Source organism: Ochotona princeps, chromosome 15 (assembly GCF_030435755.1).
Source record: "Ochotona princeps isolate mOchPri1 chromosome 15, mOchPri1.hap1, whole genome shotgun sequence".
Taxonomy (NCBI): Eukaryota; Metazoa; Chordata; class Mammalia; order Lagomorpha; family Ochotonidae; genus Ochotona; species Ochotona princeps.
Window position 1 is genome coordinate 46,280,883 of NC_080846.1, and position 23,348 is coordinate 46,304,230.

Below are 23,348 nucleotides of genomic sequence, written 5' to 3' on the forward strand. Positions count from 1 at the left end.
GTTGTCAGCGAACAAACCAATGACTGAGGCGCGGTTGTCAGCGGCCACAGGACCGTCGCAGCAGCCCGGCCTGGAGTTCCCACCCGGGGTCAGCCTCAGCCCACAGGTCTGTGGTCCTGCCGGCCGGACCCGGAGCCCGGAGCCCTGAGCCTGAGTCCCGCCGCCCACGTTCCCCGGCGGGGCTTGGGGCGGTGCCTCGGATTGTGACGTCTGTAGGGGCGGGACTTCCGGCCGCCCAAGTTTAACAGTCCAGGCGGGAGCCGGAAGCCCAGCGCGGAGCGGGTTGAGCCGTGTCCCCCTGTTGTGCCGCCCACGGAGAGGTGAGGTTCCCGAGGGCCCGGGGTCGGAGGGCCGCTGCCGCCCGCCCCGTCCGTGCACCGTCAGCTCCTCGGCCGCCCTCGGCTCGCCTTGGGGAGCAGCAGGCCCGAGGCCCCTGCTTCCCCCGCACGCCCCGGCGGGCCCGGTGCTCCAGGCGGTTGCCGGGCAGGGGCGCGGCGGCGCGTTGGGTGCGGCTGTGTCCCGGGAGCCGCGCGGGCCGGGGTCTCGCCCGCCCCGCCTGTCCGCTGGGCCCACCGGACTGCGTCCTGCACGTGAAATGCAGGCAACATGGGGGGCTGTGAAAGGTTGCCAGTTGTCCTCACAAGTCCCATCTTCCCGTTTTGTAAACATTGCGTAGGCAAGGCACCCCGGTGCGCTTTGCCTTGGTTGAGCGTCTGTGCGGCTAAGAACTGTTGCATACAACTTAGAGAACTTCGAGTTCAGCTAAAGTTGAGTTGCGCTTGGCTCAAGCTGACATCTCCCTTTCCCAAGAGACCCTCTTTGGGGGACTGATGCCATGTACGCCCCTCCCTCACACGTGTTTGGTTCTGACAAAGTCATCCGATGACTGTGCTGAAGTTAGTTAGGGCTAAGTCAGGGCAGATCGTTTAGACCCAGTTTTTCTGAACTTTGACTTCAGCGGTCGGCCAGGTACACCCCACCACCCCCAAGGCCCGCTGTAAGATGATGATCCACGGATCTCGCAGTTGTATTCACTGGGCGATCTTTCCAGCATTTCATATGAGGGCGCAGGCACACACTTCAGGCAGTACATGCACACTGTGCATCTGCGTTTCAACAGGTGACTTAAAGTGATTTTGCAGTGGGTTTAACAGGTGTGAGTCCAACAGGTACCTTTCGTAAATGTTAGCAGCTCTGTGTATTCCACGGACAGAGCATCGTGAAGCCCAATGGCTGTATTTTCTAGTGAAAAGTTTTAGCTCATTTTAAAATACTACTTGTTCTTTTCCTCTTGCGAATGCAAATTTCCTTTGATTTATTGCACGTTCAGTGTGTCCTGTGGCAGGGAGTATGTTTCACACAAAGGCTCCCTGAGTCTGTTGACATCCCTGGTCCTCAGGAACGATATGCCCTTCCCCTGTTTGTCCCTCTGTTCGGGAGTTTTTCTTAACCTAAATTGCCATACGTTATTGCTTGCCATTTTAAAAAATGCCTCCCTTAAGCAGCCTCTTAACCTTGTACCTTCTGGACTGCTTTGTGAAGTGACTTTATAGGAATGATGCGAGGGCGGTGTAGACCACTGTCACAAGAATTTTGTGCAAGTCCTGTGGCTGAATTGCCAATTTTAGGGTGATCTTGGAAAAACTCCCAAGAGACTGCATTCTGACTTGCAAGGTTACTGGTGCATCATTCACTTTTTAAAAACTCAGGGCACTTTTAGGAGCAGTTACTTGTTGAGTGCCTGTTGCATACTACATGTCAAGCCTGTGGTATGGGAGACCAACTGTATCATGCGAACGAGGGAAACAGAGGAGATGCTGTGAGAAAATGAAATTGCATCATGGAGTCTAGGGACCCTGGTAAAGGACTGCCCCTTCGGCCAAGGCAATCAGGGAAGGGCTTTTGGTGGCAGATACATTGAGTTGCAGCCTGGATGGTGAGGTGGAGCTGAGCATGGAGAGTCTGGGAAAGTGTTCTGCAGCAGAGGAGGGTGAATTCCTGCTTGCAGTGGGAACGACCTTGCCTTCCTGCTCGGGCTGTGCTGGAGAGGTAGGGGGAATCGCATAAGGTCAGGTGACAAGGAAGGCAAAGTAGGTTGGAATTCATTCTGATTACTGTGAGGAAACCTTTAGGAGAGACAGCGCAGAGAATGTGATCTGGTTGGCATTGTACCAAGTGCATCACAGCCACTTCGTGGTGAGGACGCTGGAAAGCTAGTGAGCAGTTAGAACCGTGTGTCTTTAGTCAGGTCCGTTGGGATAACTAACCCCACCACTCTTCTTTGGCCTAACTTTATTGTTTTAAACTTTTCCAGGTGCAATAATGCAGGAAAACCTCAGGTTTGCTTCTTCGGGAGATGATGTTAAAATATGGGATGCGTCATCTCTGACACTGGTGGATAAATTCAATCCACACACATCACCACATGGAGTCAGTTCGCTGTGTTGGAGCAGCAACAGTATCCTTTTAAACGTTTCAGGGATTTCAGTGATTTTGTTATTGGAGAGAGAGAGACTGAAGAGAGGGAACATGTGAGCAGTGATTTGTGGTTCACTCCCTGCATGTCCTCGGCAGCTAGCACTGGGCCGAGCTGACACTGGGAACTGGGAAATCAAACCAAGTCTGTGAGTGGCAGGGAGACTGACTGCCTAAAGCATCACCTGCTGCTTCCCACGGTGTGTTTGTGTTTGCTAGAAACTGGGATTGGAGCTGAGCCAGGACTTGAACCCAGGTACTCTGATAAAATGGACACACCTCCACACATGTCCCTCTGCCCTTTTAAAAATGTGAGTAGCTACTTTTCTGGTTACACAGCCAACATCAACTGAAACTTTTGCTTGCAACCCATGATGAGAAACAAGTTTTGCGTTACTGTCAAAAGTATAAGAGTTTAACAGTAGATCATATGTACTCTGATTTTCTCTGTTGGTTTCATTGCTAAAGTGTTAGTTGCAACCTCATTAATAAAACCTGCTATTTCAAAACTGATGTTAGTGACTAGATCCTAGTCTTAGGGCAACATTTTGTTATTGAATCAAGTAGAATACATAGATCATAGTGGAAAAAATTCCAGAAGGTTTTGGAATGAGTTTTTACATCTATGTTGAGGTTTTTGTGGATCTGGTCTCAAAATAAGGACGAAATTTAAAAGCAGAAGCCTGATGGGAAGGAGAAAACAAATTGCCCAAAATCCCCATCTTACCTGTGTAGTCTACTTATTTCTCTGTGATGAGAATTACTGCTTAGTTCAGAAAAAGTAAAATGATGCAGGCTGCATTTTCCTAAGCTTTTTGTGGTGTGTTTTTGGTTGAGCCCTTCCTGTCTTGGTAAGCTCTTCAAAGTGGATATAACAGATGAAGGAGTGGGGTCACTGCGGGCTCTGGGCCTTGCAGAGCTGACCTATTGAGGCAGGCAGTGCTTGGTTGTGGAGGTTTTCCTGTGTGGGGTAGGCTGCTTGGACATCCTGCTGGATGCCAGTGGTGGGTCCCCATGTCACAGCAAGAAAGTCTCCAGACCCACCGGTATCCTCGCCAGAGGGGAATCGCTGTATTTTTAGCAACTTTTGTGTGGAAATAATCTTTAGTTTATGAGCTAGAAATTATTTTTGTGAAACTCATACACTGAAAACAACAAACTTTCATCGTTGGTCTGAGCTTACCAGGACCAAAGTGTTCATGAAAGGAAGAATACCAAAGTGGAATTGATTCAGGAGCGGAATGTTGAGGGTTTCCTGCCCACCCTGTGTGCTCTTGCAGCTAGGGAACAAAGGTGACTTTCCTGTTGAATTAACTTTAGCACTCCATCATATCCAGGTTTTGTGTTAGAGTGATAGCGAGTGCATTGGTGCTTTGTAAATCAAATTTGCGGTGAAGTGAGTATGTTTGAAGAAATTATCAGATACATGAGTTACTATTCTTTTTAAAAGTTTTTGTAATGTGTAGAGCTTAATTTTTCCTGTCACTTAGAGTATGAAGTTCTTAATAGAGCATTCTTAATTAGGAATAATTGAGGGTTTTCAGTTTATTTTTTCCAAGGAGTTACTAAGGATTGACAGCTTAGTGGTCTGTCAACAAAGCTAAGCTGGTTTTGTTTTGAATGACTTTTGGAAATTAGTTTTATTTTTGTACGACTTTTTAAGCACCTTATGTTGAAATACACTATTTCCACCCAGGAATGCATGTAAGTATATAGATCTCTTGTCCTCTGAGTACACGTACACGAAGTTCTCACTGTCTCCCCCTCTTCATTTCTGATTTTTTTTAATGTGGGGGAAAAGAGTCTATCGTTATTTATATAGTATGATTCAGTGCAGTAATTTTTATAACTGAATACCAAATGAAATGATTTCTACACAGTTTTTATATTCTCTAGTTATTAACTTCTACAAACAAGAAAAAAGAAATGTGATATTTGCCAGGTTTCTGAGTCTGGCTTATTTCACTTCGTGGCCTCTGTAAAGCCTCATTATTCCTGGTGAGGTTTGATTCCCTCGTGCAGATCAGTTACTAAAGAACGGAGTTCCTGGACTGCAGCTTGGGTCCTCGAAGCTTATATTACCAGGATAGGGCGGGCCAGTGTGATCCATGGGGGAGGCTAGTTTTCTCTGGATGGTATTCCTGGCTTTCCTCATGACTTCTGACACTACAAGAGAAATACATAACTAGTCCCTGTCACATTATCTTTTTCTAGTCCTTATCTGTGTTCCAAGTAGCAAAGTAATAATAAACGGAATCCAATGGAAAATTTGTTTGTCTGTTTGTTTGTTCTTTCAACATTATACCTACATGGAAACAGAGATGTTTGATTCATGTATCGATAAATTGGTGACTTACTCACAAAATACTTGCATGTTTTTGCAAATCAAGCGAGAGTGAAATATGGTTAATATAATTTCAAACGAAATCTTCATTAATTTCAAATAGTGTTCGAATAAACAAATGTAAACAACCTTATGTGTTTATGGTTTATATTTGTTAGAGGTAGCATAATATTACTTCTTAATACTTTTAGCATTCTATCTCAGAATTTCTGGTCCTGAGAAAATATCAGGTTTGACTTGCTGACTGGGAAAACAGGAGGCAAATGTAGATATTTCTTCTTAGCTTAAATTAGTACCGAATATTGGTTTAATAAATTACAGTGTTTCTAGATAAAAAGACCAACTTATACATGCTGTTATGCTTTCATTCTTGAAAGATAAAATTAGATCTTCTGACCTAGTCTGAAAATGGAGTAGTATTTCATGTGGGTTAAAAGCACTTTCAAGTGACAGTGCAGGCAGAATATGATAACTCCTCCCTAAAGTATTAATGAAGAGAATTAGCTTAGTAATTAGTAACTGGAGCCATGTTTGAAAGCCAATGTATATGCTATTTTCATTTGCTCATCTCCTAAGTGTGTTGGCTTGTGTGATTGCCTGATTATAATATTAATCTCTAATGCTGTAGAACATGCTCATGATTGCTTGATACTCCCTAACTCTTCATTTAGACAACTTCCTAGTGACAGCATCTTCCAGTGGTGACAAAATTGTTGTTTCAAGTTGTAAATGTAAACCTGTTCCACTTCTAGAGCTTGCTGAAGGGGTAAGTGATTTTTTTTTTTAACTTAAAAATTTTAACTCTTAACTCTGCTTGAATGACAGGTGCTCATGGTGCTTGCAAGTAAATGTAAAAGTGTTTTAAGGCTCATTTTTTCCCCCTCTCAATTAATTTGGGAGGTAGCAAGACTGACAAAGTTCCCATCTGTTGGTTTGCTCTCCAAGATACCTGCAGTGGCCTGTTGGGCTAGGCCAGAGTTGGAGACAGAAGCTAGAAACACAATCCAAGTCTCTCTCATGTGGTGACAGGAAACGTGGTCCCTTGAGCTGCCTGCCAGGGTGTGCATTGGTGGGAAGCTGGAATCCAGAGCTGCAGGCAGGAATCAAATTCAGACATTCGGATGTGGCATGTAGGCAACTTATCTGACGTTTTAATGGCTATATCACATACCTCCCTAACATATAGATTTTATTATAAGTTCAGAATAATGTAACCCTTAATGGTAAGAGATGGGTGTTTATTGAGGCATCTTTAGATAAAATAATGTTGGCTTCTAGGAGAGCTTAGATTTTTTAAACCAGGTACTTCTTTGTCTGTTTGCCCTGTAGGTAAGGGATCTTGTTGATAATGTCCAATTATGACAGGTCTCAGCTAGTTCGTTGGGTTGACCTGACCATATGAACCTTGGTGATGCGGCTCTTCCTTCGTTAACCTTAAGTTTAGCATCATCAGCAAAAGACCTGTACCTGATAGCAGCTGTCTGCTTCACAGTCCTTTCATCTGGTACGAATGGGCCTGCCTGAGCCTCACGCAAGTTCTCCATGAGCCAGAGTGCCATGGTGAAATGAGCTTCAGTCCCATAGCACTGATGTGCACTCGGGGTGTGTCCTTCCTGATTTGTTTGATAGGTCAATCCCGCCAACCCAGGATCACATGGCTTCCTCCTTTTCAGTCACACACACTCTTAAAATAGGATGCTGTATCTCTTAAAATAGGATACAGTCTAAATAAAAAGCTAGAAACACTTGGTAGTTTGTTCTTTTTTTAGTTCAAAGTTTTCATAGTGGGCCTTATGTCATGAATTGCCAAAGTTTTCTTCTGGGATAGGTAGAGTAGCCTAAGCAGAAGGAAAGCAGTGGGACGACAGAGTGTCAGTTCAGATTTAAAGAGGACTTTTGGTTTTTGTCTTCTAAAGATACTGGCTTTGCCTGAAATTCATTCCTACCTACAGACGTTGGGAGATTTGGCAAAGAGAATACTGAAGAGAAAAATGAAGTTTGAGATGCTTATGTAAGTTAGGTAATATTGAGGCCAAGAATGTTTCTGGTTGATAAAAGACAGTAGCTCTCAAAAGAACAAGGGGAGTATCTTTTTTTTTTTTTTTGGTAGCGATTTATTTATTTTTATGGAAAGGCAGATATACAGAGAGAAGGGACAGAGAAGAAGATCTTCCTTCCAATGATTCAATTCGCAAGTGACCACAACAGGTGGAGCTGTGACGATTTGAAGCCAGGAGCCAGGATCCTCTTCTGGGTTTCTACACAGGTGTAGGGGCCATCCTCGGTTGTTTTCCCAGGCCACAAGCAAGGAGCTGGGTGGGAAGCGGGGCCTCTAGGATTAGAACCAGCACCCCTATGTGATCCCAGTGCATTCAAGGTGAGGGCTTTAGCTGCTGGGCCACAGCGCCAGGCCCAAGGGGAGTATCTTAATTATCTTCAAATATTTAGATGTCAGTGTTTTTCAAAAACTATATGATTGATAACAAAACAATTTTGACATCCACCTCCACCACTACATATTTTTTTTTTTAAGATTTTTTATTATTATTGGAAAGCCAGGATATACAGAGAGGAGGAGAGACAGAGAGGAAGATCTTCCATCCGATGATTCACTCCCCAAGTGAGCCGCAATGGGCCGGTGCATGCCGATCCGATGCTGGGAACCAGGAACCTCTTCTGGGTCTCCCACACGGGTGCAGGGTCCCAAAGCTTTGGACCATCCTCGACTGCTTTCCCAGGCCACAAGCAGGGAGCTGGATGGGAAGTGGAGCTGCCGGGATTAGAACCGGCGCCCATATGGGATCCCGGGGCGTTCAAGGCGAGGACTTTAGCCTCTAGGCCACGCCGCTGGGCCCTACATATTAATATGCTCTACTTCCATACAGTATAGCTTTAGGATTAATGAATTCATGTTTTGTAGGAGGACATTGTGACCCTAGAAGGTCAGGGAGCACAGGATTACAGTTGATTGGATAATATTTGCATGAGAACAACCGAATGGCTACCTTTTGTATACCTGATTGGCTATCATTTGTATAAGAACAGTTGAGTGAACAGTATGTGTATGAAGACACTTGGTGGAATATAGGAGAAAAAAGGAGTTCCAAACAAAAGCATAGAAACAGTTGATGGGTTTTGTTGATAAGCTCAATACTTCCTCCCTTATCCCATATGACCCTCAGTGTATAAAGTCTGATGCCACTAATAAACTTCGGCTTGGACCATCAGTCAGAGTCCACGCATGTTGTTATTGGCTCTGTGCACCAAGTTCATCGCTGCGGGACAGCGACAGTGTTAATTTAGAGCCTGTTTGTTTGTTTTTTATTTTAATTCCAAATTAGTTGTTACAGTTCTTTTTTTTTTTTTTTTTTTTTTTTTTTTAAAGATTTGTTCATTTTATTACAGCCAGATATATACAGAGGAGAGACAGAGAGGAAGATCTTCCGTCCGATGATTCACTCCCCAAGTGAGCCGCAACGGGCCGATGCGCGCCGATCCGAAGCCGGGAACCTGGAACCTCTTCCGGGTCTCCCACGCGGGTGCAGTGTCCCAAAGCATTGGGCCGTCCTCAACTGCTTTCCCAGGCCACAAGCAGGGAGCTGGATGGGAAGTGGAGCTGCCGGGATTAGAACCGGCGCCCATACGGGATCCCGGGGCTTTCAAGGCGAGGACTTTAGCCGCCAGGCCACGCCGCCGGGCCCAGTTGTTACAGTTCTTATTTCTTTTTCCCACAGCTGAGAAATCACATCATAATCCAGTTGGATAAAAGTGAAATAATTATGGATCTAGCTTTTAATCTGATTTACTGAGAAACGTGTTTTGCAGGGGTGGGCAGTGTAGCCCAGTGATCAGGATGCTAGTTTAGCTGCACAGCCCATATCGTAATACTTAGGTTTGATTCTAGGCCTGGCTCCTGGTTTCAGTGTTCTGATAATGCAGCCTAGGAGCAAATAGTGATGGCTCAAGTGATCAGGAGAAGTAAAGTGAGTTCCTGACTGCCATCTTCTCTCCCGCCTGCCCTTGCTGTTGGAGGAGTTTGGTGAAGTAAATGAGCAGATAGGCGCTCACTTAGGAGTATACTAAGCAGATAGGCCTTATCAGTAATTTTTTTCTAACGTATTAGTGTGTTGATAAATTCTTTTGGTTACTCATTCCATGTGATCTTTTCCTTCATTAGAATGGAAAATAGAACTTTAAATTCATATATGTATATTTTTTTACTTGGTATCTTACATCATTAAATTAGGTTGGTATTAACAGCATTATAATGGATGTTACTGGCTTCCAAATAATTAGGAATATTATTGTTACCATTAGATTTTTTTTTTAAGAAATTTTTTTGTTGTTGTTGCTATTGTTGGAAAGGAAGATATACAGAGAGAAGGGAATGCAGAGAAAAAGATCTTGTGTCTGGTGTTGTACTCCCCAAGTAACTGCAATGGCTGGAGTTGAGCCAATCCGAAGCCAGGAGCCAGGAGTCTCCTCCAGGTCTCCTACACAGGTGCAGGGTCCCAAGACTCTGGGCCATTCTCTACTGCTTTCCCAGGCCACAAGCAGGGAGCTGGATGGGAAGTGGACCAACTGGGACACGAACTGGTGTGCATATGGGATTCTGGCTGATGCAAGGCAAGGATTCATTCACTAGGCCATCACGCTGGGCTCATTACTGTTCGATTTTCAGAATTACACCTGTTGCTGTGGGGGTACAGTTTCCTGTAATAATCACATGATTTCCATTAATTATCTAAGTTTATTAGCTACATTAGTAGCACAGCAACTATCTCTTATAAGAAGTAGTTGCAAATAAGAGTTTTTGTTTTGCTGATTTACACCTAGTTATAGTTATGATGATGGGCATCTTCGTATGTCAGTCTTTGAGGAACTGTAACCCTGTGTCTGTTACTTAAATGCTGTTTTGATAGGCTGGAATAAACTGTGACAGTTTGCAGTGATAATAGAAGACTGTATTTAATTACACTCATTGTGCTAAAATCAGTTCCTAGAATGGCACCTGAAAGAAAATTACAGCAAATGTACTGAAACACTGATGTAACATGCATCTGGGCTGTTTTTATGGTAGTTAATACTCTTAGTTAAGAACCTAAGAAACTGTGGGTAGTCCATGGGGTGTGGTCAGGGCTTCTGCAGTCTTTGAGGAATGTCTCTTGAGCAGAGAATGTTTTTAGGATACAGACTCTCAAAGTAAGAAGACCTCAGCCTCTCATTTCTCAGAAGACAACTTACCTAAATGTGCATAGCTTGCCTTTAACTTTTAGCATAGTCCTAAAATGTTGCCTTTTACCTTCATTTCTCTTACTCTTTTTCTTCGTGTTGCTTAGCTGAAGTTAAGAAAATTTAATACAGTATTGTATTCTAGTCACCGATGGAACCACCAGATAGGTTACACTTGTGAATACTCTTTGTGAGAACTTGACAGCCTCTGTGGGTTGCCATTTAATCTGTAAATACTTACTGATCCTGGATGTGGTCATTGTGCTAATGAAGCTGACATTCTGGTGGGAGACACATAATAAAGCATGAACAAAAACACCCAGATGTTGGCAACTTGTTCAGAAAACTAAAATAAGATTGCAATACCAAATTACATTAGGTGGCCAAGAGAGACTTCTTGAAGATGCAGCATTCATGTTGCCATCTGTTAACTGGAAAAAGCCATCCAGCCAAGGTTCAGGGGATTTAGCTTTCCAAGCAAAGAGAGTAGCAGTATTAGCCATAATGCAAATTATAGTATGGATATGTTTAAGGAGTGTGGAAGTTCAGTACAGATGGAGAATTAATCAATGAGGAGAGAGAAGTGGTAAGGGCCATGAGGTGAGGTGGCAGAGGCAGGACCCAGTTTTCAGGTTTGGAGCATTGAGTTAATGGCTGGGTGTGATTGAGAATAGGGGAGAGAAATGATCTGTGTAGCATTTCTCAAAAGTTGGCACTGTATATGGAAGATGCAAGGTGGAAAAACATTGGAAACAGAATATAGGAAGCTAATATTGTGGTTATACAATGTTGGATTTGCACCACTAGGAGCTATAAGGGAGAACTTGTTAGAATTTATTTTAGGATTGGAGTTGATAGAAATGTTTGGTTGGGGACAGAGAGAAAAAGGACCCAAGGGTTACTTACTGTTTTTATATTAAGAAAATGGTTGAGTAATGTCTTTGCAGGATGAAGGAAAAATGTAAGGTCAGGTTCTGATGTTTTGATAGTTGATGCTTGGCTTCCATGAGGAAGATTTGCCTAGGCTCAGAACAAGTATTTTGACCTGTTTACAAAACTTTATTCATTGATAAAGCACAGAGTCTATAGAGTCTCAAGCTGAGATTCCTGGAAGACTCCCTGTCTGAGTTGGAGGCTGATTTTAATTGAAGTTACTCTGTGGAGATGCAAGTACAAGTTTTATCAAGGGGAGATAAAAGGGCAAGTGGGCCCTGATGGGAAGCCAGGACTTGCTCCTGTTTCCTGAGCTTTGCCTGCTAGCCGTGTTGTCTGGAAGCATGCACAAATCTGTTTGATTTTCTTGAAGCCAACTTGATCCCTCTGACAAGGTGTTGGATTCCTGTGAAAGATAATAGGTGGATCTTTAATTAAAGTATTAACCTGCTTATAGCATTTAATTCAACACATATTCATTATATGCATGCTAAGTGTTTGGAGAGACTTAAGTCAATTCTGGACTCTGTTAAATTAAGATGATCTTTTTTCCCCCTCCTAAATAGCAAAAGCAGACATGTGTCAGTTTAAATTCTACATCTATGTATTTGGTAAGCGGAGGCCTGAATAGCACCGTTAATATTTGGGATTTAAAATCAAAAAGAGTTCATCGATGTCTCACGGTAAGCCTTTTGTTTTGCTTTCATTTTTACACAAAGGAATAACTTGTAGTGTGTTCAGAGTATTACCCAAACTTTTCTTTTAATTTTGAGCTTTCATGATAAATAGGGTGCTTCAAAGTTGCATGCAGATTTTCAAGAAAATAGTGTTTTACCAAAATTATTTATTTTTTTCTGTTTTGTTAATGCACATTACCTGTGTTTAAAACTTTTCCCTGCTTTCCCACTTAGTTCTTTTCTTAAATGTGTGAACCACTACTTTTCCTAAGTGTGATTTATTGTTATCAGAGATTTTTTTTTAAGATACTTTGGGAAAATGGAAGTGGTTTAGGGGTGATAGTACTTAAGCCACTAATCAGAAGTAGAAGTTTGACCTCTTTTATAGCTCATTTGGCCACTGCTTTTATATATATGTGTATGTATATATATATATATATATATATATATATATATATATATATATAAAAATTTTAAAATAATTCTTTCATATTTTGTGTGTACATTTTCAACTTGACAATGGATTATTTTTAAAGATAATGTACTATTTTAAATTAATGCTTCTTTAAATCATTATCTCTTGCAGTTGTATGAAAATATTCATCATTGGTTTAGATTTTGGGGGGAAGTTTTTACTTTTCACTGTGTCCTTTTACTATTTAGAAACTGACCCTACATAATTTTTATCTTTTAAAAAAAGTTTTTATATGGCACATTTTAAACATATTTAAATGGGTACATGATACACGTGAAATCAGAACTTCCTCAATTTTGAGTTCCGGAACCAAACATAGACGTTGCAGATCTTTTGGGATTCATGTACTGGAAGTCGGCTGTGCTTGTTGAACTTGGCATCTTGTCTCCATGACCTGGCGTTAGCTCACAGCCAGCACCAGTTTGACATGTCCCCCACTCTTTAGCTCTCCTACCTTCAGGTTTATTTATTTTTTTCTTTTTAGCAAGTAGCAAACATCACCATGTTTTTATGTGTTCATGTCACTGAATGAAGCCGTATTGGAAAAGGGGTATGTTGATGAAGAGTTTCTCTTAGTTGAGGCGAAATGCAATCCCTGCACTTACTGCTTAAGTATTACCTCTGTTGGTTCATTATTTCAGGTTTAGCCAAACTTCTCAAAGTTTTAGAAATCTTAACTCTAAAGTCTCTGGCATGATAGCATTAATAATAATAATAATAATAATAAACAAAATAAATTGCTAGTAATGAGAACAGTTAGCTTTTGTTGCACTCATAGCTCTGGAAAGCTAGATAGTGTTATTCTTATATGCAATAAACTGAGTCAGAGATGTTCACCAATGTAATGGCAAAGATGCAGACTCAGATGATATTCATTGTTTAGTATTTTAAAGTGTGAATTATTTGGATTTAATATTCTTGGGGTGACTTGCTTACTATGAACAAGAAATGTCTTACAGACTTGAAAAGAGGTTAAAATCTGTGGCCAGTCATATAATAGATGTTACAAATTCTAGATGTCTGACCCTTTCCCAAATGGCAAAATTGTACTAATCTTTTCTATTTTTAGTTTTCTGAATTACTCCAAACTGGTTTTTTATCATTGTTTCAAATTCTTAGCGTTCTTGAGTCCCTCATGTATTTATTTATTTAACAAGTATTTAATTTTCAAAGTGGGAATCTTATATTACCTTTGGATTCCTTACTACAGTCCTTTCCATGGTAATTTAATATTATTTGTCACAGTTAGTAGGTGTGTAATAAATATTTGTGGAATAATTTATTTTCAACATTTGATTGCAAGGAACCTCTTATTCTTAGTTTTCAAATGGGAACAATATGTAAATGCTGGTTATTCTTTTACATTAGAAGCAATTTTCCCCCTTAGGATAGCAATTGTTTCTTATAAAACAAAATAAAGGGGGGGAAAAAGAATATCTGAGAACTTATTTGTAGTAGAAGTGTATGATAAGAGCTACTTGTTAATAGTGCATGAATTATTAGCCTCAGTTTGTTTATATTACTAAGGTTACCAAGCTATCAAGAACTGTCCAGCTTAAACCTTGATCATTTGTATGTGTCCATAGTAGACATTTCTGATTTGATAGTGGGCAACAGTGTTTGTGAACTCATGGTAAATGAACAGTTCTGTTTCCTCAAACTGGATTCCATTTGGTTTGGAGTTGCAGCCTGCCGTCATGGGAGGGACACAGATGCGAGTTTGACCTGGAGTTGAATCCTGACTGTATCTCTTCACAGCTCTGTGAGCTTGTTTGAGTTTTGGTGCCCTGGGGGTCTCATCTGTAGAAAGGGAAAAACAACCTTGCTTTTCTCAGGATTTTTTCGGGATTAGAAAGTAATATGCGAATTTTCTAGCACTAGTTGGCAGTTGCTGTTTCTTCTCATAACATTCTTGTGCATTTGCTTTTTGCTCTCTCCCATTTTGTAGTGTTTTTTCCCTTCCTCTGATACAGTTTCTCATCTCTCTTTGAGGTTAATGTGGAGTTTATGTCATCTTCCGTTAATTTATTTCACAATGATAATGCTGCTTTCTCTGTCCTCTGATACTTTACCTTTTAGGATTTACTCTGCAATTTTGTGTTCATTTAAATGTCATTGTTGTTGTTGTTTGAACAAGGGCAAGGACTCTCATTAATAGTCAGCATACCATAAATACTATTGTTTGTGGAAGTGGGTTCCTTAAGGAAGAAATAATGCCATCTAAAGAGAATTAGCTTTCCATATTCCCTTATTTGAGTGTTTGGACTGTTGTGATATTAGAAATAATTTTGTATCCTGAGAAGACTTAGATTTGATCAGTTTCTAATTACCCGTTTTTTAGGATATTTAAAGAAAATGTTAAATATTATACTGACAAATACATAATATTTGTTATCTACATAACATTTGATAATGAGCCTTGTGGGGATTATAAGGCCTTGTACTTGCTTCTGTTTGTCTTTCAGGATCATAAAGATGAAGTAACTTGTGTAACATACAATTGGAATGATTGCTATGTTGCTTCTGGATCATTAAGTGGAGAAATCATTTTGCACAGTGTAACAACTAATATATCTAGTACTCCTTTTGGCCATGGCAGTAACCAGGTACAGTATAGATCTATTCCAAATGAAGCTGATAAGAGATTTTGAAAAGTCTTAATAGAAGTCATTGAATTTATGTGTTTAAATTTTTAAAATTTGTGTTGCTTTCTTGGAAAATAATTCTGGTTGTTTTTTAGTATTGATGTTCAAAAGAGGAGTCTTCAAAAATTTATGGAAAATTAGTATCATGAGAAAGCTATGCATTGTTTTAATTGCACCAAAATTAACTTAGATTTTAATTTCGCTCTCAACAAACCACTTGAAGTTCCCTCAGGCTGTTTAGTAGGAATATATATGTACTGAATTGAAGCTATTAGTTTGATGTGGATCACAGGGCCTTTCTGCAAGGGAAGAGAGGGCCTCGCTGCTTGGGAGAACTGCGGCTGACAGATGTCTTAAGTTGTGTATTGGTGTTCGGCAAGTTCAGCAGCTCAGGTGCACAGAAAGGTTACCCTGTGTTGCCTTTCTCAAAGCAGCTAAAAATATAGATGCGTTTCATTGATTCCTAATATTTATTTATTTATTTATTTATTTATTTTTTTAAAGATTTATTTTCTTTTTAAAGATTTATTTTATTTTTATTACAAAGTCAGATATACTGAGAGGAGGAGAGCTAGAGAGGAAGTGGAGCTGCCGGGATTAGAACCAGCGGCCATATGGGATCAAGGCAGGGACCTTAGCCACTAGGCCGCGCTCCCAAACCCAATTCCTAATATTTAAAAAGGAACTTTAAAACGTGTCCTAAGAGTTAAGTCCATTAACTTTACTCAAGTGAAATTTTTGATATTTTATGTGTAGATTTTATAAATATTAATAATCTGCTTGAGCTATGCTAAATGTAAATAATGCAACACTTTTTGTTGTTGTTTAAGAATGAGTGTATTTTTTAATTTGGCTTACCTGTTTATACTGAACTCCAGTAGATTGACAAGATTGACAGCTATAGAGCTTTTATCTAGAATATTGGTCTTCTGTTTTAGAGCAGCATCAGTATAATCCAAATTGGTTTAAAATGTGTGATATTAGATATGCATGATTCTCTTGAAGTATATCCTTAGTATTTGTTTATATTTGCCTTGTATGTAATTTTCTTGATGAGTTTAAGTTTGATAAATAGGCATAAAATAAGCATGAAAAACATTCATTTTACTTATTTGAAAGGCACAGTTTGGGAAAGAGAGATCTTCATCTTCCCAGTCATTCCCCTAAGTGATTGTGATGGCTAATAGCAGGACCAGTCCAAAAACCAGGAGCCAAGAACTTCACCCAGGTCTCTCACGTGGATGCCAGTACCCAAAAAGTCAGTCTTTTACTGCTTTCCCAGACCTTACAGTATCAGGGAACTGTATCAGATGTGGGAAGTTGGGATATGAACTGGTGCCCATATGGCACGTCAGCATCACAGGTGGGTCAACATGACCTGCTATTCCACAGTGCCAGCTCTGAGAAAGGTTAAGTTTTTCCTTCCATTTTTTTCTCTTCCAGTTTTTTTTAAGATTTAGTTATTTTTATTACAAAGTCAGATATACAGAGAGGAGGAGAGACAGAGAGGAAGATCTTCCATCCAATGATTCACTCCCCAAGTGACTGCAGCGGCCGGTGCTGTGCCGATCTGAAGCCGGGAACCAGGAACCTCTTCTGGGTCTCCCACACGGGTGCAGGGTCCCAAGGCTTTGGGATGTCCTTGACTGCTTTCCCAGGCCACAAGCAGGGAGCTGGATGGGGAGTGGAGCTGCCGGGATCAGAACCGGCACCCATATGGGATCCCGGGGCACATTTAAGAGGAGGACCTTAGTCGCTAGGCCTCACTGCCGGGCCCAGTTTTTTTTTTAACTGAAGTTATTTGAAAGGTGTTTTCTTATTCTGTTTCTGTATTTTTGTACCTTTTTTCCTTACAGTTACATTCATTCTGTTTATCCAGTATTGTTTTCAGTCTTTCTTGTTGTGTTTTATGTAAGGTATTCTCATATTATCAGTCTTCATAAACATCATTCTAATGATATTGCGTGTTTCACTGTTCAGTGCCATAGTTTATACTGTGATGTTCCTGTATTATTTAGCTGTTTTCCAATTTTTTATAATCACAATGAGCCTCATGTGTTAATATTTTTTCCGTAAGTATCCATCTTCTGCTTTTGACATTTTCTTTGAAGGCGTAAATCCTCTTTCAGGATAATTCGGTCACAGGCTTTCACTTTATTTCCTTCAGGAGCTTAAGTGTGTTACTCTGTTACCTTTCCATCTCAGATGTCTGATGATAAGTTAATTATTTTCCCCTTAAAAGTCGCTTGTTTTTTCCCCCTAGGAGTTGAAACCTTTTTTTTTTTTCTTTAAAGTCCATTAATTTTACTGGAATGTGTCTTGCTGTTTGTCATTCTGTATTGCTGTTCTTAGACACATAGTATGTTCTTTGGCTATGTATTTCTAAATCATTGGTGAAAAGTTTTCTTGAATTGTTGACTGTATTCTTTCCCCGGTCTTTTTTTTTTTTTAATTGTTGCTGTTATCTGATTTTCATTGCTGATTTTCAGTGTTTTATTGCTTTCTCATTTCTTTCTCCTTATTTCTTTTTGATTTTCTATAAAATCACTTTCTTTTAATGTACATTTAAGATACTGTCAAGTTTATTTATTCTTGTACTCTTTCTACTTTAGCCTTCATTTTTGAAAAAGCATTTAAAACATCTAATTCCCCAGATCTCTTGAGTATTCTAATTTATGCTGCTTTTAAAATGTGTTTTACCATTTTATTGACCTTTTTTGGTCATTTGTTGAAAATACCTTACTCATTGTTCTCATAGCAACTTTATGTGGAATTTATTTGTGAAATTAGTTTCACAGGCAGAGATGAGATTAAGGGTGTTTATTTCTCAGAACTGACTCTTCTTTTTAGGGAATTAAAAAAAAAAAAAAAAAAACTAGTGACTGCCTTCCTGACTTTTTCTCCCACCTGTCTGAAGGTGTTTCCTTGAGCTCTGTTGCCTCCTTTCTTGTTGGGTTTGCTGTCACTCCAACTGAGTGTGTGGTCCCGGCCTTGGCCAACTCAGGGTAGAAATCCAATGTGGCTGAACTGCTCTGGTCCCTGACCTTTCTGCAGATCTCACGCAGACCTGTTAATGCAGTGGGCATTCCTGGTTTCAGCTGATGCTGTGAAATAGGCGATGGTGCTTTGCTGTGAACACCTTGGGGCTATTCTAGGCCTCTCCCATTCTCAGCTTTGCTTTAGATCTCTTTGATCTTTCCCTCTGCTTCCTTCTGCACAGACACCAATGCCTTGAAGAACTCAAGCTGTTTGTTATTTGATCTAGCGACCTGCACTTTGGAATTAATGTCAGTACCTGATCATATAAAATATTGAAAATGCGCATAGCATTTTAGATTTCTTATAATCTGCCTGTAACGCCTCCTGGTGGGTGAAAAGGGGGCTGGGGTGTTTGTGTATGTGTAGGTTGCAAAGACAAGGCCTGATATCAATAGGCGAACACACAGGTCCCAACATGCAGTCCTATATACAGCTGTGCTTTGTTACACAGAAATGACGCAAAGCAGAATCTTTGCTGAGGGCAGGCACATGGGTGATGGCCAGGGAAAACCAAGTATGAGCTTCCAGTTGCAGCATCTAGGCAGTATTCGCCAGGGAAGCTCACCAGAGACCAGTGCCGGTATTTTTTCCTGACCTGGTTACCTCATCATCCTCTCCACCCCAGCTAATACTGAACATCTAAACCCTCAGAAGGAAGACAGGTGCTCAGTCACAAACTGTCTTTTATATGGGTTAGACACAATGAGCCACTTATGTCAGAGTAGTCCAGACCCTCCAACATTGGTCTCCAACATTGGTCTCCAAGGTCTCCAACATTGGCCAAGGACTAAATTTGAAAGCAAGATTTTCTGAGGATAGGAAGTATCAGACTTGCTTTTCTGCACATGACATATATAATGAAACTCAAGAGTTTTCAGAAATGTTGACATAATAACCACTCAAAACTCTGCTTTAAGAGTATTACTGCTACAAACTGTGAGGATGGATGGTAAGCCATTGAGAATGTGTGTAGAAAAACTATGGCAGCTCAGGTGGCAGAAGTTGAGCACTTGAAATAGGACACTGGCAATCCACAGGGACAGAATGGAGTCAGAGGAATACTATGGAATCTATTTAGACATAGATTTGCATATGTTTACATATACATATACAGAGAACCTTGTATGTATGTGCTGAACAATACAAAGCTATGAGAAAATAACATTGGAGTATATTTTTAGCTGTGCAAAGGGAAAATTTTCTAAGTAGAAAGATGTTGTTTTTGGGAGAAGTTTGATAAATTTAGAATTTGAGACCTGTAACAGAAAAGTAAACGAAATAGGAACTGGACAAAGTATTTCTGTTTGCAACTTATGAAAGCATTAATGTTCTGATTAGGAGCAAGTGCAAATTAGTATTTAAAAGTCTTGACAGCCCAATATAACATAGGCAAAGTAGATTAATGGGAAACACAGAAATTGAGAAAGGTATATGACCACTCAGTAGTTTTTCAGCAAAGAACCTTTAAATCATAAGCAATGAAGTAGAAATTCTTGATGAATTAGTAGTTTAAAAAAATCATAGCATATTTATAAATTAAAAGTCACCTACATATCCAGTGTTACTTTATTCAAATTGATAGACTCATGTATTCAGCTATTTAAATAATACAGAAATATTAATGATATGGCTGTTTCCAGTAGAAAAGTGTGATTGCAAGTTTTCTGTTAATACTCTATAAATGTACACACAGTCTATACCTAGAAAATATTTAAAATAACCTCTCAAAATGTTAATGAATTTTTTCTCAAGATAATAGTCACATAATATTGTTCTTATAATTAAAAAGTCTAAATATTAATAACAGATGAACAAACTGTGATCTACTTTTTGTTTTTTAGAAAACTTAATTTACGTGAAAGAGTGAAAAAGAGAGAGGAAGAGATAGAATAAGTTTCCTGCTTCTCTCTCAAATGGCTGCAACAGCCAGGGCTGGGCCAGATTGAAGTCAGGAGCCAGGAGTTTCATCCAGATCTCCTACATGAGTTCGGGAATCCAAACACTTGAACCATCTACCACTGCTGTCCAGGCCATTGGCAGGGAGCTGGTTTGGAAGCTCAAAGTGGCACCCATGTGGGGCTGCTGGGCAGCTCTTTCTGCTCTGCCACAGTGCTGATTGACATCATGGTCCCTTAGTTTTCTGTGTGAAGTTTGGTTGCCACCCTCATTTATTTACCTAACTTCCTTTACCATACAGCAGTATAGAAAGTTTACTGTTGGGTCCTTTGAGAGAGCTTGCCAAATTCCATCTGTAGCGAGTGCTGGATATTTTTTTCTGCTTATAAACTATCTCTTCCACAGATACATTCTTACATAGTAATAGTGCATTGTAGAACTGCTGCTTATACTGCTAGAATTTTTCCCCTATGGGTATTTTAATTGTTTTTTGTTTTCTTTCCCTTAGAAATAGCTTAGTCTGGAACAGGACTTGGTCTTAGTAAGTTGAATGCTTTTGATACCCAAATCAGTTGTTATTCAATGTAAGCATAATTTATAAGACCAGTGCTTTGTTTACCCAGATCTTTATGCTATTTTTCATGAAGAGGGATGATAAATGGAAACTTCAGAGATTCTGTTAATATTAGAGATAAAGTCGAAGGCATTGGAAGGAGCCAGTGTGGTTACACGAGAATGTTTAAAAAGTGGTGTACATGATGTTTGAGTGGTGGCCACACAAGCAATCATCACAGAAGTTAGGAACAGTGATGACAGTGGCATGTACCTCTGCAAAGACAGAATTGCTATGGAATTCTCAAAATAATTGGAAAAAATGAGAAGTGTTTTCTCTTTTGTAAACAAGAACACGGGGGTCTGGAAAATATAAGTAATTAATAAATCACTCAAAGTTTGAGTCACTACCTGAACCCAGAATCCTGAGTGGAAGAAACGTTTCACTTTCTTGAGCCCTTGATTGTTAGTGACTTCCCAGAATAGATCCTAAGAATTTGAAGCAATGTGTGAACTTTGTTTTGCCTTAATGAAGAAATGCAGCTTTTAAACATTTTTTAATATATTTATTTTATGATCTAGTTCCATAGGCTCAGGGATTTCCTCTCATCGCTTCCCCAGTGCCTCTCCACTCATTGATTTTCCCTGTATTATTACAATAGTATAGTCCTTCAAAAGCCCTTTGTTCTGGTATTTAAATGTATCCTGACACTGCAGGTATGGACAGTGGCAGAGAGTACAGCTACAACATCTTGTTGTCAAAATATAATCAGCACTTTTATTGGGAGTTCATCTTTGATTTTGGAGTAGAGATGCATGCCGCATTGTATCTTCACTTCTCAATGTGATAGTGTCTGTCAAGCAGTAAGTTGCCTGTTCCCTGCTACGTTCAGGCAGATTTTAATGAATGTATTTTATGGATATTTTAGGCAAATTCCTGCATAGTTAAAAGATTAAACTGCATGAACTTTGAGAATCCACTGGCTCTGTGACTTTGTACTGCTTTGTTTTTTCAAACTCTACCTTTGCATTGCATATACTTTCAGATCATGTGAAGGACCGTAGTGGTATGAACGCTTCAAAGCACTACAAAAATCTTTTAAAAATTTAACATATACCCTCATATTTTGATAGGGTGATATATGGCTTTCTAAACAATTCACGAAAGTGTCTTTTACATATGGCTAGGATTTATTTCGCTTCTATTTTTCCTATAGATCAGAGAAAAGCTTGCTTTTAAGAACTATACTTATTTACAAAAATGAAAACTATAAAAATTAACGTGTTAATTTGGGTACTTTAACCCTGTGGAAATGAGAAGCCCAATTTAATGGCTAAACATAGTAATTATCTTGCCTTGAGTATCTGGGAAAAAAACTCTTTTCTTAAATTTAGAATTCCGAAACATTTTTTTAATGGAAAGCTAATGTACATTATTATGATCAGAAAGCAGAGTAGGAATTTCCAGGTGAAAAAATTAGCTTAAATGTGAAGTACTTAATTCTCAACACAACAAATGATTGTATCAGTACAAGTTTGAGAACAACCTTTTAGTAAAAGTGGACGAAATTCAACCAGTTATAATCCAAGACTTGTTTACTAACACTGCCCGGTGCTCTGTTTGTTCCGGCCCATCAGAAACTAGAAAGGGAGAAGGCCTCGGCTGGCCTGGGGCTGAGTGTGAAAGGCCAGCGGTGCCCGAGGCTGCTGCTTTGAAGGGTGGGTAGAGTTCATCCCCAGTCTAGGGAGCTGGCAGCGCCTCAGTTCTTCACAGAATTTGTTTGTTGTGCTTCAAGTGTTTAATGGCCAGCCTATTGGGTGCTTGTGTTCAAATACGTAGACACATCTAAACCATTTGCTTATATAGGAAACATGAAGTATATGTATGGATAAATTAGTGATTTAACTGTGATTAGGCCTTTTATTTATAGTTAATGTTGCAATCCTGATAAGTTCAAGTAGATAATCACAGCATATTCCTCAAGAAGTGGGGAATTGAGATGGTGATGCTGAGGTCACGAAAATCATGATGAATCTCCAGTTGGTAGATAATGAAATGTTTTAAGGTCATCTTACAGCGTACTAAGTGATAAGGCTGTTATTGTAATTCTATGAACCCCGTGGATTTAGTGTCCTTGGCTTTATATCGTTTACATAAAATTATTTTTTATGAATGCTTACGATTACATTAGATTTTGTTTTATTTCTATAGTCTGTTCGTCACCTGAAGTATTCCTTTTTTAAGAAGTCATTGCTGGGCAGCGTGTCAGATAATGGAGTGGTGACTCTGTGGGATGTGAATAGTCAGAATTCCTACCATAACTTTGACAGTGCACATAAAGCCCCAGCTTCAGGCATCTGCTTTTCTCCTGTCAATGAACTGCTGTTTGTAACCATAGGCTTGGATAAAAAAATCATTCTCTATGACACTTCAAGTAAGAAGTAAGTATGATATACTAATTTCTTAATTTAGTAACAAATAGTCATTACATTAACAATCATTGGACACTTATGTGTGCCTGTCTCATTATTGTTCAGGAGACCTAATATTAGTGTACTTAACGTATCCAGTAAGGCAGAGTTTTGTTTTTTGTCTCCTTTGTAGAAAATGATGGATGCAGAATGATATTATTTAAAGATATGTTTGGAACATGAATCTTGAGGGATAATGTCTTTTGACTTCATGTCTTTATTTTAGCATGTATGTTTCTCTTTTTGAAAGCACTGCTAAATGCATGTGTTTCAGAAACAATATTACTGCTGCACCTTAAGTTTAATTTATTATTTGGAGAAAGATTTCTAAACCCTTGCCATTGGGATTGGTTGATCCTTTGCTGCATGAGGCCTGTTGGACTTTACAAACTATTTAGCAGTACCTTTGCCCTCTACCCACTAACTAACTGCCAGAAGCATTCAGGAGTTGTGACAAACGGCCTCCAGATGTTGCTGAATATCCCATGGGGATGATTGCCTTCGGTTGAGAAACACTGATCTGGAGCTGGGAGCACGTAATCTTGTAAGCACTTGAGCTCTTTGTGCTACCATGTTACAGATGTGCTTGGGTAGCTTGAAACAGGTGC

At 39.8% G+C, this 23,348-nt stretch overlaps 1 protein-coding gene across 1 annotated transcript in view; it reads left to right on the top strand.

The window, feature by feature from the left end:
* The first annotated feature begins 259 nt into the window (after positions 1-259).
* NEDD1 (NEDD1 gamma-tubulin ring complex targeting factor) overlaps positions 260-23,348 on the top strand; it is a 42,966-nt gene continuing 19,877 nt past the window's right edge. The window contains exons 1-6 of the mRNA XM_004583122.4: positions 260-320; positions 2,315-2,458; positions 5,491-5,585; positions 11,551-11,667; positions 14,602-14,742; positions 22,481-22,710. Coding sequence (XP_004583179.2) covers positions 2,323-2,458; positions 5,491-5,585; positions 11,551-11,667; positions 14,602-14,742; positions 22,481-22,710 — 719 coding nt within the window. The 5' untranslated portion in view covers positions 260-320; positions 2,315-2,322. The remainder of the gene's footprint in view (positions 321-2,314; positions 2,459-5,490; positions 5,586-11,550; positions 11,668-14,601; positions 14,743-22,480; positions 22,711-23,348) is intronic.